The sequence below is a fragment of the Dermacentor albipictus genome, unplaced genomic scaffold (assembly GCF_038994185.2).
Source record: "Dermacentor albipictus isolate Rhodes 1998 colony unplaced genomic scaffold, USDA_Dalb.pri_finalv2 scaffold_13, whole genome shotgun sequence".
In the NCBI taxonomy this organism is placed as follows: Eukaryota; Metazoa; Arthropoda; class Arachnida; order Ixodida; family Ixodidae; genus Dermacentor; species Dermacentor albipictus.
Window position 1 is genome coordinate 5703885 of NW_027225567.1, and position 19594 is coordinate 5723478.

Consider the following 19594-nt stretch of genomic DNA (forward strand, 5'->3'; position numbering starts at 1 on the left):
TCGCACTGGCCACTTTAGATCCCACCTGTAACAGCATAGTGTGTGACTCTCGCTCAGCTATTACTAACTTCAGCAAAGGCCATATTTCTCCCCAAACGCTTCGCATCCTCTGCCAGGCACCACACTCTAAAGACAGCATAATCTCCCTAACATGGATCCCGGCCCATGTGGGCCCTGTGCACCCACACCTCCCCAATTTCAACGAGGTCACCCACTCCATTGCGCGAGGCCTAGTCAATCGCGCCGGAGTCACTGGAGATGAGTTGGACACCAGGGAGAGTCTGACAACTTATAACGATCTCGTTAAGGCCTTTTACCTCAGTCGCCGAATCTACCCCCCGCCTCATCCAAAGTTCAGCCGGGCGCAGGCTACCACCCTGCGTCTACTACAAAAAAACACGTACCCTTCACCCGCCCGCCTCCATCTTATATTTCCTGACGTCTACACTACGCCCAACTGCCGGTGCTGTGGAATTCACCCGGCTACGCTTCCGCATATGCTATGGGTGTGCCCAGCACAGTACACGCAGACTAACACCACGACTCTCTCGTCGAGATTGCTCAGAAAAAAAAGGCCAGGCTTAGCTTGGTTAAGCCAAGAATGCGTTGCATATTCCGCGGTCTTTTTTTTTTTTGAGGGCGAGGTATTGCTTAGCGGCACTCGATTTTCGTGTCACGCGCTGGCGCAGCGCCCCTAGCGGGAGGAGTGGGAGTCAGGTGGTGGCTGCGGCTGCGCGCGACCGCGCGAGTTGGGGCCCAGCTTTTCCTCCGTGACGTCACGCGCCGGCGCAGCGCCCCTAGCGGGAGGAGCGGGAGTCAGGTGGTGGCTGCGGCCGCGCGCGACCGCGCGAGTTGGGGCCCAGGTTTCCCTCCGGCTGTCGTGACGTCACGTGGTTGGTGGCTGCCCGGCCGCGCCCAAGGGCTGAACTGAGTGATTGCATTATGCAACGCATAAAAGCATTGTTATAGTTGGCAGCATCATACAAACAGAGTGCGATCAGAGCTGTACAGTCGCTCTTAATGTTTCTCTACTACGCCCGTTAACGGCGTGATAAGGTATAGTCACAGTGATGTTATAAACACAAGTTCACCGGGAGAATTGCGTCGGCCCAGACGACGGGACAGTTGCCGAGGGTGCGGCTGTGAATGAAGTGCAGGGTCCCTTGTCGACGTTGGCCTCAACGCGACGCTTGGTAGTCGCGACCAGCACGGTCGATGAACTGGTCCCAGCTGTTTTCTCCAGGAGACGTCAGTAGGGCCGGGTGCTGGATCAGCGCTCGGCAACAGTTGGCGCACAGATCGTAGCCGCGCTTTTTGGAAAGCGTCGGCCGGGCGCAGGAGCAGCACTATGCAATGGTCAGTGGGACCCAGGTTGTAGGGCAGGTGCTGGTCCTATCGCCTGACCGGCCAGTCAGCTCCATCCACCAGGCTCAGGTCGACCACGGACCATCGTTTGCGGACATCCCCGGAACAGTTCGGTCCCTTGGAATAACAGGGCTGCCTCCTGGCTCTGCCTAGGCACGCTTTTCTTTCTTCCGCTCCACAAACCGGCACCGCCTCCTTGTCGCCAGTCTTCCGAACCCCCCGCAGCGCACCCTCTCCTCTTCCTTCTCATCTCTCTTTTCCGATTGCCGCCCCATATTTTTCCGGGCTGTGGCTTGTTCTTTGGCTTATGTTGGATTCGTGAAGGACGTCTCACTACACAAGTTCGTCAAGCGCATATCCCAATGTCCCATGCTGACTCAATATATTGTCACCGTCAGAGCTTGAATCTGCTTTGCTGTCATCTTCGGAATCATAACTCGAGTCGTCATCAATATATTGAAGTGCGGGTGCAGCATTGTTTAAGAACGACGCTTTTCTCGCGACGCACCTGCACGGGACCATGCCAAGGGAGCGACTTTCGATAACTGCGCATTGACACCGGCAGCGCCCCTTACCGGGATCTTGAGAAGCGTTACCGAAGCTTTCGAAAACTGGTTGAAAATGCCAGGTCCACATGTTGGGCATGCGGCGGACCTTCAGAAATACTTAAGCAGAATAAAACGTCTAGGATTCCAATCGAAAGCTCAGTAGTGAACCGCTGGCATCATTTTAGGCTAATTATTACCGCTGAGCACTGTCAGACGGCAGAGCTGGTGATATAATTCAATTCTTGACTTGCTGGGAGTCATTTGGTTACAAAATTTCGATGCTAGTGTGGCGTAATAGTGATCGGCATGCTTTTTCTCGACTGCAGCTGAAGGTGATGGCCACACCTCTTTTGGCTACAACATACATGGACGTTACTTCGCAAGAAGGTCCGTCAAAAATTACAGCATCCCCGGAGCCCGAAAACTTAAACTGATTCTGAAAGTGCAGTGCCTGTACTAACTACCGGATGACCTTAAATAGATAAAAAATGGCTCCAACAAATTGAAATCGCCCATCTAAAGCACCGATCACTGATGATCGATTTGAATAGGCGCAATAACGAGAGTTGTGCTAATCCATTTTTTCTCTGTGTTAATAAAGATGTGCCGATGCACAAGCCATGTGAGGCAGCCTTAATCGTATAGTTAAACCTTGATATATCGAACACGCATAAATCGAACACTTTCTAGATCACCTGGAAAATTGCATGCATTCCTAATTTTTTATTTCGAACGGGGTCAGACGTAAAATGAAAAATTGGAGGACGCTTAAGCTTCGCCTTCAAGAGTGGGACGCGACAGCGTTCCCGTCGACCCGCCAAGGGGTGTAAGACAATGCGCTACGGCACAGCGATCACTTACGATGCGCCCCGCATCGGACGTAGCGCCCACCTATCACGCGGTGAGCGTCGAGCAACGCAGCGTTCGGCGCGGCAACGAAACGTGCGCCTGAGCGAACGGAACGAACCAAAGAACTCGGTGTCTCGGAGGGGAAACGATCTACGCCAGCCAAACGTCGTGATCGGCACGGGCAGAGAGATAGATAGTAATCTAAAGAAAGGAACGGCGCTTGATTCTGCAACCGGGAGCACGGCGAAGCGTCGTCAGGGGAGAGGGAATCCCGCGACGCGCCTGGCAGCGGTCCCAATGCGCGCGCGGCGCGCCTCCTGTCGGGGCAGCGCCGTACATTGAGAGGAGGGGGTCTTCTGTGTTTGCCGCAAGATGGCTCTGCGTGTGCGGAAAGCGCAGAAGAAATGCAGCGGAAACGCACTTCGCAACTCGTGTAATTGTGACTTCTGTACGTTACATGTTCATAATTACCGATATACACCGCAGTATAACTTTCCATGGCTCGTTTTGAAGGCAACACCGCATTCACTAGAGGTGCGTTTGCACCGCTTGGAAGCATCGAACTCGTGGCTGAGTGGTAGCGTCTCCGTCTCACACTCCGGAGACCCTGGTTCGATTCCCACCGGGACAATCTTGGAAGTTGCTTTTAATTTATGAAGCGCCTGCCGTGATTTATCGCTCACGGTCAACGCCGCGAACACCGACGCCGACGACACCGGCTTTTCTGCGACACGAGCTCCTTAACGCTATCGCGTTAATGTATCGAACTCTGCCACCCCAGAGCACGTGCTCCCTGTTGACAGGCGGTGAGCTTTCCCGCAACGCCGTCGAAGATAGCAGCGGCATGATGGGCGTTCCCGACATCTGCGATTGCGCCGAAGGCGCCATTTTAATGTAGCGGCGTATGCACATGGCTAGTTCGACAACGCCAACAACTCACTGCATTTGCTGCACTGACTCCACCTCGGTGCCGCGGTCTGCGCCTGCCGTACCTCGTGAGGCCTGGCGGTTTGCATCCACAAAGACGCAGCTCAGCGCGCGCTCACTGGGCTCACTCGTAGACGCCTGGCAGACGCCATTTAATACTTTGTTATTGACAGTGTCTCAAAATGCTTCGATTGACGCACTTGGAGATCGCAGCAGAAGTAGCGGCCAAACGAAGATGCTGCCGAAGTTGATCTCGCAAGCGCTGGTGCTGTCCCACTCCCGAACTCAACTGAGGCTGTAGCTTCTTTGGCCCGTCTACGCCGCTACTGCAGCGCTATACAGGGTACCGGCACTTGTGGATCGTTTAGACTATGTTGAGGACTCCGTGTTTAAGCACGCGGCTGTCAATAAGAAGTGGGCTACACTGCTACAGTACTTTCAGCCAAATAAATTAATGCTTCGTGTGAAGCTTCAAGTGCGCATAACCTGCACCACGATTGGAGCGCGATCGGGGATTGTTGTTCTCAGCGCGTTCGGTTGCGCCACGCGCGTGTGACCTGTGCCGCCCCGACATCGCGCCGCTGACGAAGTCGGTGCTGCTTAGGCTAATTGTGCGCTGCGCAACCGAACGCTCGCTCCAAACAACGATCCCCGATCGTGCCCTTGGTTGACTTATCGGTTTGCAAAAGCTTTTCACGTGATTTTATATACCGAAGTGTGGCCATATTGAACTATTTCGCGATCACCGCTTTTTTTCGATATATCAACGTTAGACTGTAGGTTCTATCATAAGCTCTAATAAGAAGCTATAAGCTTCGATAACTTCGGTTTCTATTTAGTTACTGGACTTATGCGCTACAGTTGAACATACTTTCAATGATGCTGGTTTTAACAATATATCGGATGTGACAGGGAGCAGCCGTTGCACCGTCAACTTTGGGATGTGTTCTATGGTAAAATGAACTGCTTTCTACATTGCTCCAATGCCGCATTATCGGTTATGACAATGAAATCTGGCTACTGGGTGTGTGCCGAAATCCTCTGGGAAAAAAACATGCGAGTAGCTACACATGCTGCACGACTCATCATTGTCGCATCACCAGCTTTGTTCCCCAGTCTCCTTTCGACTCTCTCACCAACGTATGAGGTTTGGAAGGGAGAGGAATGGTGTGTGCACTGCACAAAGGCAGATGTCGCAAAGCAGCTCGCATCTTTTTTTTTCTGGATTCTTTTTCTTTTTGGTGCAGACACCCAGTAGCTATATTTGTTACAGCCATTAATGCAGCATGGGAACATTGTAGCAAGCGGTTTATTTTACTGTAGGGAATACACAAGTTCAGAATACAGTAGGTGCTCATTGTTACATCCACTTAGCGTTATAACAGGTAACGCTTATGAGTGGGTTTGACTATACCTTTTTCTGTCTAAACAAAATGTTGAAATCTTTGTCCACTCGACATTATTCGTGCAACCCGGTTATAACAATAGGATTTTCTTGGCGCTTCAGTATAAGTCCATTTGACTGTCACTGTCCCGTCAAAAATGGGTGCACACCATACCTGGTGCAATGCACGGCATGATGTGATGGAGCTTTCAGCAGACCACCGTTGATTTGCCATTCGCGCAGCCTCATTTACACACCTCCCCGGTGATCACACATTCAATCTGGTCTTTTCATTCTTTTTGCGCAGACTCTAGTCGGTGCGCGCTGCCAAATGTTCCTTCTGACTGTGCAGTGTGGTGGCCACTCTGTTTGACCGTGCCATGGTGTGTTTCGCAGGAAAAGCGTGTGAGCCGTCGCAAGCTTCAGTTGCTCGGCGTGTCAGCCATTTTTCTTGCCAGCAAGCTGGAGATGACGTGGCCGCCCGCAGTTGACGACTTGATCGCTACCACCGGCAATGCGTACGAGAGAGAAGAAGTGTTGTCAATGGAGCGGCAAATCCTTTGTACGCTCGACTGGTCCCTGGGGCGACCCTCGCCCCTGCAGTTCCTGCGCCGAAGCTGTCAGAAAGCACAGGTGCGTCTGCTACAAGCAGTCGTCGTACTTGGCCCCGTTCATGGCTACACAGCATAGCCTTGATATTGCCGCGTTGTCTTGACTAGGAAAAATAAGGGACTGCAAAAGGCATGAGGTACGAAGGTAACTTTTTATTGTGCGAACTTTTGCCTTGAAAGAAAAGTAACACAAGAAGCACAACAATAACGGAGAGCACGATCATTGGTCATCAAACTATCATCAGCAGGTGAAGCGTGTTTGCTATTTATACATAACTCATCGTACATTCCAGCATAAGTTCCAGAATGTACACCACCATTCGCATCGTGCAGGCAATCTGATGAGGCAGATAACTTTGGTGTAGAATCGGTGAAAACATTCGAAAAGGACTACACAGGAAGGTGCATCTTGCGCCGAGCGGCGACTTTGTAATAGTGGCGAGCTGGGGAAGAGGCGATCGCAGGTAAACGATGAGCAATATGCAGTCGCCGACCGATAAATCGGACACCGAGAATCCGGACATGCTCTGAAGTTCGGACAGCTCCGTGGCACCACCAATACAGTGCAGTCCACTTATAATGATATCAAGAAAAACAAAAAATCCGATCGTTATTACTGATCATTGCTATATCTTTACTGCCGTAAAAAAAAGACAGCTGCGACATCAAATTTAAGACGTATGATAAAAAAAAATGGCCGTAGTAAAAAGTAGGCTGTGAAAAAGGAAACGTTCATTTATACCTCTAAGCAGCGTGTCAAGTTTCATGCGGCCCGCCGTGGTTGTTCAGTGGCTGTGGTGTTGGGCTGCTGAGCACGAGCTCGCGGGATCGAATCCCGGCCACGGCGGCCGCATTCCAATGAGGTGAAATGCGAAAACACCTGTGGGGGTACTTAGATTTGGGTGCACGTTAAAGAACCCCAAGTGGTTGAAGTTTCCGGAGTCCTTCACTACGACGTGCCTCATAATAAGAAAGTGGTTTTGCCTCGTAAAACACCATAATTTAATTTTTTTTAAGCGTCAGGCGCGCTTAAATAGAAATTTGCACCTGCTTTTGCGGAAGTTTAAAGTTCACAACCATGGTGTGCATCGCGTTTAGCGGCTGCGCGAACACTGGCAGCTATAAATTAGTGTGCATGAAATCGGTGAGCGACTCTGTCGACGACAGTGCACTTTTCGTGAACGTTGGGGTCGGTGTCAAAAGCGGGCCACTGTCAATCTCGTCGTCACTGCTGCTGCTGTCATCGTCTCTGTCGCACTACGCCGCCGTCTGTGTCACGACAATGATAGCCCCGTCGGAGATTCTTCGCAGAATTATGCAGCACTATCTGCGATCAGAAACTCCTCCATCGAAGCACCGCCTATTCTATCGCCAGTAGCGACGTGCTACCAGAGTTCGCGAATGCAGCAGCTGCTACCGTGTTGGTTTCACACATGGACTCGAGGTTTGGCCTGGCGCGCAAAGTCAGCCGTTTCCACTGATCGGCAGGATCACTGCTCCTAGCCTTCATGATCTTGGCGGAACTCGCGGATTTCAGAATTGTCGACTGCGTGAGCTGTCTTGGGAAATTTGCAGCGTTGCCCTAAGCGACACAGCTTTGCGCTTTGTCGGCGCACTGACCGCTGCTTCCGTGGCGCATTTCCGCGCTCTCTGAGGGATATGGCAGAAAAGGTGCGCAGGTGCGGTTTGCTTCGCGCTTTCTTTTGTTTTGTTTTTTTCTCTGGACGCCCGCTGGTGACGCGGATTGGATTGGACTTAGTGGCGTCATCCTTTGTAACGGGTGGGCATCACCATGAAAAACTAGCGATGCCCTGGCCTTGGCAGGTAACACCGTGGAGGTTATATATATAAATTTATTTATAACCTCCTTGGGCAACACGGATGGATGGATGGAAGGTAGGAGCGACCCCTTTGAAACGGGGTGATGGCAGTTGCCACCATGCTCAGCTTTTTATTTTTGTGTAACTGTGTTGTAACTGATGCGAAGCAGCTGGCGCCATCTTGTGCGACGCTGCGCCAACTTGCGATGCTCTCCGTGCAGGCACGTACCCAAGATATTTTTCGGGGGCCCACTGTTTGCCAGAAAAACGCGGAAACCCGCAAAAGAGAAATGAAATTAGGTGTATTTCACATGTATACGCCTGTAGCCTTTTTCACATGATGCGATTTTCGTCGCACCGGAAGTGCGATTTCCGTCGTTTGCGATGAAAATCGCAGTCGCAGTGCCGACCCCCCGATTTTCGGTTGCGCCCAACCGGTTGGTCGCACAGTCGCACCGATCGCTGCGATTTTCCGTCGAAATTGCGCGGAGAGCGGTCAACGGAGCTATTTCGCCGGTTTGTTTTGGAAAATGGCGTCTCGCACAAGTGCGATGCGCGGAGACGTGGATCGTCGAATTTGGTACGTACGCAAAGCGAGAATAAAAAACTTGTACCGCAGATTGCATTCTCTGATTTCTACGCGTTTGTTGACACGCTACACAGCAAATGAAGTGCACTTTCACGTTTGCTTCGTACGCCTTTGCGAGTTGTCAGTGCTAGGAGGTGTATGATCCCCAGCAGACGACGAGGTCGTCACAATGTTCTTTTGTTGAGTACCATGCAAAAATTGCGCTTACGGAGCAGCTTGAATTATTTCAACCTCGGCAAGGGCAAATGACAAGACAGCAAAGTACCCGAAGTTTCAACGTTGCGCTGAACGCGGTACCCTTCAGTTGCATTTTCTTGTCGGTTTTCAAGCATGAATTTCCCGATGCATCTTGAAAGCTTATCTTTCCTTTTATTAAATTTGACAGAACAAAAGTGTAGGCTATCGTAATGAATTTGCTACGATAGCATTAAATCCGTGGCTTGAATAAAATGTTACATGCACGTTAAGTTGCACCTCTTTTCTGGAGAATTTTGTTTTTCTTGCACAGAAACCAATAAACATTAACCATGTTGCGGACTTTGTATCCTTACTGCATCTGTATGAACACTTGCTCTGCAAGGTAATTAACTGTACAGCTAGTAGATTAAGTAAATTGCTGACAATACGTACCCTCCTGCACAAACATGTAGAGCTCGTGCAACAATGCGAAAAGGAGGTAAACGGCCTGTTCTTGTGGGGATAAAACAGTGTAAAACGACACGCTGAAGAAAAGTAAATCAAAACTTTGCAGTGAAGTCAGCCAGTTCAGCCAGTACAAGCAGTTCTTGCACGTTCACAGCTGATCAAGTGTGCAGAAACATTCATGCCTTACATGTTTCTAGTAAGTTTCTAGTAAGTTTGTGATCACATATATTAGTGTGTAAACCCATATAACGATATCCGCTGCGATTACTATCTTTAAAAGTAATGAAATACCATGCTGCTTGCAAGAAGACATATCACCCGAGGATTTTAGAACAAATTTCTGCATTTCAACTATACACATTATGTGGTTTATTCAATAAAAGACAACAAACTGGGCTTTTTTGCAATGACAAACCTATTCCAAACTTTACTTACATGCAGGCAAGTAAAAAAATTATAGACAGAAATATTGTTCTTCAATTTGTTCACCTGCCACTGTGGCTACAGCATTCTGCTGCTAACACAAGGCAAGGGGTTGATTTGCCAGCCATGGAAGTTGCATTTCGATGGGAGTCATAGGTGAAAAAAAGAAAGCTCTTGCACTCAGATTTAGTTCATCACCTTTTATTGAACCCTTACACTCAAAATGCTATTGCATAGGGGGGGGGGGGGCATGCTTATGCAAAATTTAACACCAATAGAAAAGCCATAGAAAGGAAAGGGCAGACTTGTAAAACAACCATCTTTCGTGATAATTCGAGTGTAAATATTCATTGCATCAATATGTACTGTTCAACAGCACTGCACAAATAAGCATGATTAGGTATAGCAAGTACTCTGTCAGGAAGCTGGTTCTACAGATGTATAAATGTCAAGGCATGAATGCTCATACTACGTCGCACACATGGCGCAAAGAAAACCTTCTTCAAGAGTTGTCCCTCTGGCAGATATGAGTGGGCCCATAAGCAGCATAAACTTTATTGCAGGACATTGTGTAATGCCGCTTATGAAAGAATGAAGAGTGAAGAGGCTTTTAACAGCAGTACCTCATGCTGCTCTAATAAGAGGAACGATGAGCAAAAACATTTCTGGTAGAGCACTTAAACACTAACTTTCTGAAAGACAGAAAATTCCAGGCGAGAGTTGGAGGTACATTTCGCCCGCACACACCAACAACACGGGCATACTACAAGAAACACTACAGCCTATGGTGTATTACAGTCTATGGGAAAGCCATCTTATACAGAAATCAAGAATAATGCAACAAGCCCTCGACAACACTGCAGACTTTCTTGGCCAGTCTTGCCTCTCGCTTTCTGATAAGTCAGCTCATATCATCGTAGCTTATATCAAGAACTACCACAGATTGCACATTGTGATCCACATAGCTGGACAAATATGCCCGCAAGTCAACATCCACAAATCCTCAGCTAGTGTAAGCCCATCACGGCAGAGCCAGCACGTGGGTGAAACAATTATGCAATGCCTGGACGCAACTTCCAGACCTGGTGAAAAGAATAATCTTGAAATAATGGGGGTGGACCAGTGGATCCTATAGAATATCGCATATGCTGTGCTTGTGTCCAAGGTATGGTACAGTATGAATTACCAGCAGCACATAAAAAAGACAACTCATCGAGTACAGGCATCGGGTAGTAATAACAGATCTTTCCAACTTTACCATGCTTGAAGACCTCTATGAGAAGGAGCTAACGAACAAGCACCTAGCCAGAGTAGAGCTGCAGCCTGCAGCACAAATTTTTTGTCTCAAGAGCTCAAAACCTAGCCTCAAGATACTATGCCAGCTAGCATATGAGATGCAAAGATGACTACCCCTCCCTTCAGAAACAACCTCGGGAGTACGTGAACTTGAAACACAACAGGCCCATACCGTGAAATATGGGGGCAAACAATTAGGCCAGGAGACTATATGCAACTGCCAAACACACAGAGGAGGTTGCTAATCATGAAGATGCAAGCAAACATAAGGCACATGTAGTACACTGATCTGGCAATAGCAGTGTAACAGTAGTATGACACTACATAAAACTAAACCCCATATAAGTGACTACCATTACAGGTCATCCTACACCTAGAAAAGCTGAAATGAAAGCAATCAAAGCAGCACTTGTAGTGCAGATTACACCCTGCACAACACCCTGCATGTATTCACCAGAAACTGTCTGGGCCTGCACATCACACAAGATCGTCAGGAAAATCAGGAGATGGACACGCGACTTGCAAGCACATGGCCAGAAATTAAATTACAGGATACATAGCCATGCAGATATTCCAGGACACAAGCGGGCTTATAAGCCCGACATAATAACTGAAAACTAGATGAGTTTGTGTGTATTCATTAATAACTAAAGCACAGTAGATAGACAACAGACCAGAACGAAGTGCTCTGTGTGTTCACTTCGTTCCTGTCCATCGCATTTCTCTTGCACTATAGTTAATGAATTCATAAGGCTGCACAGGAGAAGGATGATAACTCTTCCCAAGGGCCCGATCTCACATCCAAATCCACTCGTGTGCACACACACACACAAATGTTGCAAGAGTGCATAGCATGAAGCAGTATCCACAGGATGACACTAGATATGGAGGAGGACTAACTTTCAACTGAGGTTCATTTGTGAAAATGTGGCAGTTATATAAATTACCAGAAAAAAAAGGACGATGAGCAAAACGAGAACAAGGTGAAAGTAGGTGCCAACGTTTCGACAAGTGGACTTGTCTTCTTCAAGGTCCACTTGTGGAAACGTTGGCTCCTACTTTCACCTTGTTCTCATGTTGCTCATCGTCTTGAATTTCCATCTCCCGCCTTCCCCGAGTTTTCCCCAGAAAAAAAAAAGACATCTTTGAAGGATAGATAAAAAATTACCGACGATTACGTTACTACCTAATGCGAAATTTGAGCGCAGCAAATAAGCTGTTTCACCTTTTCGATAGATTGAGGCAAAGAAATCGAGCAACACATGTTTGCGCTATCACAGAATTTTTTTTTTATTTTTCACACGTATTCCTTTAACAAAGACTGCACTAACAGTTCTTGACAGTCATGAAGGAAGCTTTGTGGTCGGAGAAATAGACTGATATATGTCCGACTTGGTACACCAATGCTTGATTCTCAAAGACGAGATCTATACAAGTGCCTCGCGAGGTTGCCACAGCCGTGGGACGCGTTACGAGCGAGAGGAACGGGATGTTCTCCCGCATAAGTGTTAGGAAATTGCTGTTTGTCTTTATGTCAACATTAAAGTCCCCCACTACTAACATCGGTGTGGATCGATGGACGGTTAATGCGAGTTGCAGGAAGTGCACGACGTCTTTCGTGAGTGCGGTAGCGGACTCACGAAAGCGGTATCAGTCGGTCGCTGCTAGCGCTGGGGGGATGAAAGGGGGGCGGAGCTGGTTACGAGGCCGACGACAACGCCGACGACGACGCGAAACCCAGGAACGGACGCCAAAGAGCCATTTGTGTAGCCAGCCCTCCTCCACAGTCTCTCCTCCTCCCTTCCATCATCCTCCCTCGCCCGGAGAGCCGACAGCGCGCATGCGCGGCGGCGGCGGAGCAGATTCGTCGGCGAGCTGGTTACGAGGTCGACGACGACGCGAAACCCAGGAACGGACGCCAAAGAGCTGCGCTCTAAAATTAGTGTTTGATGCAGCCAAACATACATAAAAATGCTACAGAAAGAAAACAGAGAAAAATTCCAAGTGCAGGAAAAAATTATTACAATTGCCAATCCTGCATGCCAGCACCTCAAGAAACACTGTTGTTATTCCAATAGACAGACTGACAGCTTGCTTATGCAAGCACATTCTTCCAGTTCCATGCCATTGGGAAACATATGAGTTTCCTGGAAGGTAGCCACATGCACATTTGGTAATCACAATGTTTTTTCCCCTGGACTTGTATATCTATATGTATTTTCTCCCTTTCCTGCTTTTATGTTTGGTTTCATCAAGCACTAGTCTTTATCAGGTTTTATTTCTGTACTACGTTCTGGTAACATTTATAGATCACTGCATTTTCACAATAAACCTTTTAATTAGAAGTCAGCGTACCCTGTTCTTACTGCTTCACACTATACATTCTTGCTACATTGGCCAAATAAAAGATTTTATAAAGTACACAAACGCATCATAAGGGCGATTAAAGTGACTTGTTGCAGACTAAAAAAAATGAATAGCCTGGCTGCAAATGGCACCAGAGAACACATAGGACGAACAAGAAAACCGAGATGATTTAACAACCAAAAGTTTAATGTACACACTGAGTAAATGCTCGCTGACAAGCAATAGACTGTACACAAAAAGGAGAAGCGAAAATTCATGTGCGTTTCCTGACAGGAAGTGCATCCATTTCTAATGGAGGCCGTGCTGACAAGATTAACCCAGCATTTTTAAATCTACAGCTTTCGTAATTTCTCTAGGCAGTCGATCTGCACAGAATGCTAGCTTCTTCCTCTACAATGCACGCTCAGATGTGGAGAGTGAATTGTAGAGGAAGCTAGCATTCTGTGGGGATCGGCTACCTAGAGACATTATGGAAGCCGTAGATGCAAAGACACTGGGAAAATCTTGTGTCAGCATGGCTTCTGTGCTGTTACAGTTTCAGAGATGGATGCGTTTCTCGTTGAAATCTGTACGGACACACATCGGATCTTGCTTCTGCTTTTTGTGTAAATTTGATTTATTGCTTGTCGACCAGCATTTACTCGGAATGTTCAATAAACTTTCACTTGTTAATACACCTCATAATTGTCTTGGTCTCTAGCAGAAAGGTGTTCATTCTTTTTACAGTGAAGCTGTATATGCCTATGCGAAGCACTCGTGGTCCGATCACAAAAACCCCAGTGTGGGGGTGTAAGCCATTGTTTAAGGGGGTGTGAGCCATTGCATTCCTCTTGCATGATGGACGGAGAAATTTCTTGTTAGGTAGACATAGAAATGCTTATGCATTTGAAACATACATTTACGTATTATTGCAGGGAAGGCACACAGAGGGTGATGGGGTTAAGACAAGATCATGATGTCATTATTATCTCGCAGCAAATGTGTGTTGGGCCATTCAGTAGACCGATAGTGACGTCGTTTCTCTCTAGCAGCAGAGCGCGCGTGCAGCAGTCTCTCTCCGACTTCCCAATAGGTTCAAAGATGTGTACCTGTATTTAATTAAATGAAATGTGCAGCTTCGATGTCTCACTTGGTAACTACAGTGTATAAACGAGTCATAAACTTTCTGATTAACGCATTACAAAACACAAATGTGTAACATAATTCAGAATGACTTTGATGGACCCGCTGGATTAACACAATGAACCACTCCTTGCACTTTCCATGATGGTGATCTTGCAAAGTGCGATGTGTGGCATTCCAAATAAACAATGTGATAAATCCAAGCCAAACATGTGCATAACCTCATTAAGAAATGCAGACATAACCAATAATACAGAAAGCCTTGAAATAACTGTCGGAATTAACCCAGTGATAAACACCGGCGCCGCACATTTCAGCTTCGCTGGTTTACAGTCTGTACAGGGTGCATGGGCAGTAACTTTTTCTGTTATTGTTTGTTAAGTATTGTATAATGTTGTGCCAGTAAAGCATGTTGGGCTACGTGGTGCAATGTATTGGTACTTCTTTTCTTGCTGTTTTTTTTCTTCTTAATGTTGTGCCCTTCTTCCTTTTGTAACAACTTCTTTATTCCCCCTTGCATAATACTCCAACCTTGCAGCCTGCGAGTTATATAAATAAGTACATAACCACGTCATTCATTCATCTGCGTACACCTCGCACGATTCCTTGCTCAACAAATGTCACTGTGTTGATGTCTCGCAGCGTGCATCTACATTAACTGCCATTTGCGTTTCGGTATGGTTTGTGAACAGTGTAATGCATAAAGATTACATGAGATTAAGGTTGTGACCTATGCGGTGCATAAGCAAACCTTGCAAAAGATGACATGTTGGATTGTTGAAAATAAGACGAATTGTATATATCGCAGTTACTTTAACAGCATTTAATTGACCACTTGACAAAAACTTCACTTCGCATAGATTCGAACACGTACACTGAATCTGCAGTTTTTTTTTGCTTATTAATGTAGTTGTTTCTGCATGGCCACATTGTAGATTTGAAAACAAAGTGGAATAAATTTGTTTGTTGCAATATAACAATATGTGTAGATCACTGCGATTGTAACACCAGAACTTGATACAAGCATGCACACTATAGGATGCAGGCAAATGCTCAGGACAAACTCCAGAATGTTTGCATCCTGATACTTATGAATGTGAACGGTTTCATTCCACGGCTGTCAATGAGAGGGAGAGAGAAAACTTGTGTTCGTGGAACAAAAACGCATTGATAAGCTTAGACATATCGTCATTGCTTAACACTTTCGAAATGAATAATTATAGCTTGCTATCAACATTGAAGCAGCCTTTGGACACAAGAAAAGGAATCAGTTTTTCCAGCTGTGACATTGAATTGCAGGAAATGCAAGCAGGCATAAAATTCTGCCAATATAATCAGTTTAGGAATACCAAATTCGAGTAAACATTGAAACTTGCATTTGTAGTTTCTCTGGCTGAGCAATCTAGTTTGAAATGACTCCCATAAGCATGTCGTAACAATGCTTATCTAATACAGGGTAAATGCATGACTAGCTTAAGAAATCTGGATAATTGCTATAAATTATTGTGAAGAAACTATAATATCTAATCACATTAATAATATAAGAATGATATTTATTTCCACAAAACAGGCTAACCGTGAGAGAAGTGCGAGGCTGAGCAGTAAGCTGAAAAATTCTACGGCAAGTGCGCCTGCCGTGGGCCTACGATCCTGCAATATCAATGGCGCGTATTGATATGGTCTTCTTGTTAGAAGTTCCGAGTATGCTGCCAGCGCGATACACAGGACAACAAAGTGGACGAGAAGCATGTCTTTTAGAATGCTATGTTACAACGCACAGGTTTCTACAAAAAGTGACGGTAACTGCTCGAAACATTTGATGCGTCGGCTTTTGCGCCTTTAGAAATATTTAGATAGGGCTCCCATATATATATATTCGCAGTGCAAGTACGGCGATGGACGAACCAGGATAGCGCTAAGGTTGAATTTCACAACACAATTTTCATTCCACGTCGTAATCACACAGATCATTTGAGGCTTCGTTCAGTGGCACACGCGTGCTTTCGGGTTGGTGCTTCTTGTTGCGTTTGGCGTAAGAATATGGCTAGTAGCAGGCACCACATATGCGCAATCACGGGCAATATACACGCATCATTTCTTCAGAAGCTGACGCTGAGCACGGGTAGCACAAGGATCTTGTTGGTCTGACACGACGACTTCGTGGCAGCCGAATTCCGAATACTGCGTATGCGCTGAGGGTAGCAATATGTACTGGTCGATAGGTCATCTTGTAGATTGTTGTAGTGCAGGCAGAACGAAACGGTCATAGAAGGCAGATGAGACAACACACGCCGCTGAACCACCTGCAAACAGCTGTTTACGTGCGCCATGTCGCACTGAGCTACAGGCACCGCGTCGCGCACTCCAAGACAAATCCTAAGTAACGTTTTTAAATTAATAAACGTACATATTATTTGCTGCTAATCAAGGAAAGTCAATAATATTATACTGTAAACGTTTTTTTTTTCATTACAGTAAAAGAATTATGCAGCGTGTGCCACGAAACCTGGCATTAGGCAACCTTGGGCGTCGCACCAGTCGCATTGTTGAAATTGCAATCATGTGAAATGAGCCCTCTAAAAATCGCATTGCGACGCGTGCCACTGCAGCGATTTTCGTTGTTGCAGTCGCAGCATGTGAAACAGCCTTGTGAGATAGACTTCTCTTTAGCTTGACAAAGAACGACATCAAATAGAGTCGCGCAGGAAGAACACTGCCAAGAACAAGTAAACAAGCGAAAGTGTAAAATAAAAATTGCTAGTAGCGTTTTTTTTTAAAGTTAGCTCTGAAGAAATACAGAGAAATTTATATTTGCGGAACAATAACAGTTCTTTTGGATCCCTCGTTTATTGCTCTACCAAGTGCCAAACCAGACTGGTATCGTTATTTGGGAAGTTGCTTAACGATTCGTGGCTGGCAGTGCCGTACAACCACATAGAGCGCAGGACGCAGCGGATCTAGACGTACTGCGCCCACCGCGAAAGGTTACAAAAACACCCACATAAGCATAGCAGAGAAGTGGCTACGTCATGCGGTTAGACTGATAACGATAGAAGCGTCATTCAAAACACACGGAACTCTTCTTTACTTCCGGCGGCGTTTTCTCTAACTTCCTTTTTAAATAAAAAGATGTTCATCCATAAATAGTTGCACAAGCAATGGTTAAATTTGTTAATTTTCCTTTTTCTTTCCTGTTTGGCTGTTGCTTCGGTTATCTCCCTTAGTAGATCACTTAGTTTCTCAATTCCTTGCCACTCTTTCAGTTGCCAACTTTGCATGCAACGTGCAGTGCAATTAGGGAAAAACCAGAGAGATAAAGGGTGGCATTCATATTCCTTATGGGTTTAACGGTTATTGCAGGGTTGTATCATAGACGCTGTTTCGAATGATTTTATTTTCCACCTTATCTAACCTATATCGCGGGTATATGGTTCCGAGGATATGCCAGCGTAGCGGCGAGCCGTCACTCAAGGAAATCATGAAGCAAAAGGAAAATTTTATATATTTATTTAATAATAATTAATTAGTTAATTTAGATGCCTTCAGGGTCCGTGGGCATTACAGAAGAGAGTGGAATGCATGAAAAACAAATGTTATACCACAGAAATGCAGCAATACAGAAAACAATAACAGAAACAACAGTTAACTATATATGTTGCAGCAACACGCAGACTACTGAAAATCAACAATAACTTCAATACGGTCTTTTTTTCTCATAGCCCTAATGCACAAGTTGATACTCTGAAGTTGACTAACCGTTATAACCGATGTGTCGTTATAAGTGGACTGCTCTGTAGCCTCACAGGCTTGTGTAATGATCATCATCAACAGCGTGTTTTATATCCACTGCAGGACGAAGGCCTCTCCCAGCGATCTCCAATTACCCTTGTCCTATGCCAACCGATGCCAACTATAGCGCCCGCGAATTTCCTAATTTCATTGCGCCGCCTAGCCTTCTGCCGTCCGCAACTGCGCTTCCCTTCTCTTGGTGCCTATTTTGTAACCTTAATGGTCGAACGGTTATCTAACCGGTGCATTACATGACCGGCCCAGCTCCATTTTTTTCTCTTGATGTCAATTAGAATATTGTCTATACACGTTTGTTCTCTGATCCAAACCGCTCTCTGTCTCTTAACGTTATGCCTAGCAATCTTCGTTCCATCGCTCTTTGCACGGTCCTTAACTTGTTCTGAAGCTTCTTTGTCAGTCTCCAAGTGTCTGCCCCATATGTCAGCACAGGTAACATGCACTGATTGTATACCTTCTTTTTAAACATTAACAGTAAGCTTCCTGTTGTGAGGAGTGGGAGGTCAATTCAACCGCTCGTAACCAGTTGTCAAGATTGGAGTCGGGCATGAATTAGTCCAACTTATCCACGCTGATGACGTTGTCGAAGGGAAGGACTGCTTCTCATCGAGAACGAGTAATATGGGTTTATTTACAGTATCTACATAAGGACGTTGCAGTTCATCAATCTAGCATGACTGCCGGGGAAGTACACTGAGTAGCCGCACAACAGCGGTTTATAAACACTCCGTCCTCCGTCGATCCCAAGGTGAGGGAAACGTTCGACCAGGCACCGTAGAGGAGCCGCCTCTCTGCGGGAGGGCTTAGACACACACACTTCCGCACAGGTTCACGGTCCCCACCGACGTCAGGCGGTGTCTTCGCCGAACTCGAGGTTTACGTCAGGAAAGGCACATCTTATTACCCGAGCTGATCCCCGCAGCGCGGCCGCGGTTGTCCATTGACTTCCGTCTTGAAAGGCGCATGGGAAGGGGCCTCCAACTACGTTCCTTCGGACACTCCCTTGTTCACAGCAGACCGGGTCGGCGGTGGCGGGTTCCGTCACAAAGCCTGGTTCGTCGAACTCATCTCGGCAATCCCGCGACGCAGAGTGGCGGACGTGGCGCATTGTCCTGCGGACACAGTAGACTTAGTGATGCCGTGTGGCTATAGGGTTGCGGTGGCGTTCCAGGAAAAGTTGACGCCGCTGTCGCAACTGGCTGGCAAAACTTGCACGTCAGCCGGCCCTTTTTAACACTGTCAGGAGCGGGCAGTGTCTGCCGTATGGGATCCAGCCCATTTTTATTCTATGAATTTCCTTCTCATGATCAGGATTTCCTGTGATTAACTGACCTAGGTAAGCATACTCCATCACAGATTCTAGAGGCTGGCTGGCGATCTTGAACTCTTGTTCCTTTGCCCAGCTATTCATCATTATCTTTGTCTTCTGCATATTAATTTTAAACCCCACTCTTACACTCTCTCTATTAAGGTCATCAGTCATTTTTTGTAACTCGTCTGCATTGTTGCTGATTAGAACAATGTCATCAGCAAACCGAAGGTTACCGAGATATTCGCCATTGATCCTTGCTCCTAAGCCGTCCCAGTTTAATAGCTTGAATACTTCTTCCAAGCACGCAATGAATAGCATTGGACAGATTGTGTCTCCCTGTCTGACCCCTTTCTTTATAGGTATCTTCCTGCTTTTCTTGTGAAGAATTAAGGTAGCTCTAGAACCTCTGTAGATATTTTCGAAGGTATTAACGTAAGCGTTCTGTACTCCTTGATTACGCAAGGCCTCTGACTGCTGGTATCGCTACAGAATCAAATGCCTTTTATTAATCTATGAAAGCCATATAGAG

General features: G+C 46.5%; 1 protein-coding gene across 6 annotated transcripts in view; it reads left to right on the plus strand.

Moving 5' to 3' along the window:
* Positions 1–19594, plus strand: part of LOC135920377 (G2/mitotic-specific cyclin-B2-like) — a 321085-nt gene that overhangs the window by 175556 nt on the left and 125935 nt on the right. For 4 of the 6 annotated variants that reach the window (XM_065454624.1, XM_065454626.1, XM_065454627.1 and 1 more), the window contains exon 11: positions 5470–5706. The exons of the other annotated variants lie outside the window; for them this stretch is intronic. In XM_065454624.1, coding sequence (XP_065310696.1) covers positions 5470–5706 — 237 coding nt within the window. The remainder of the gene's footprint in view (positions 1–5469; positions 5707–19594) is intronic. 6 annotated transcript variants of the gene reach the window in all.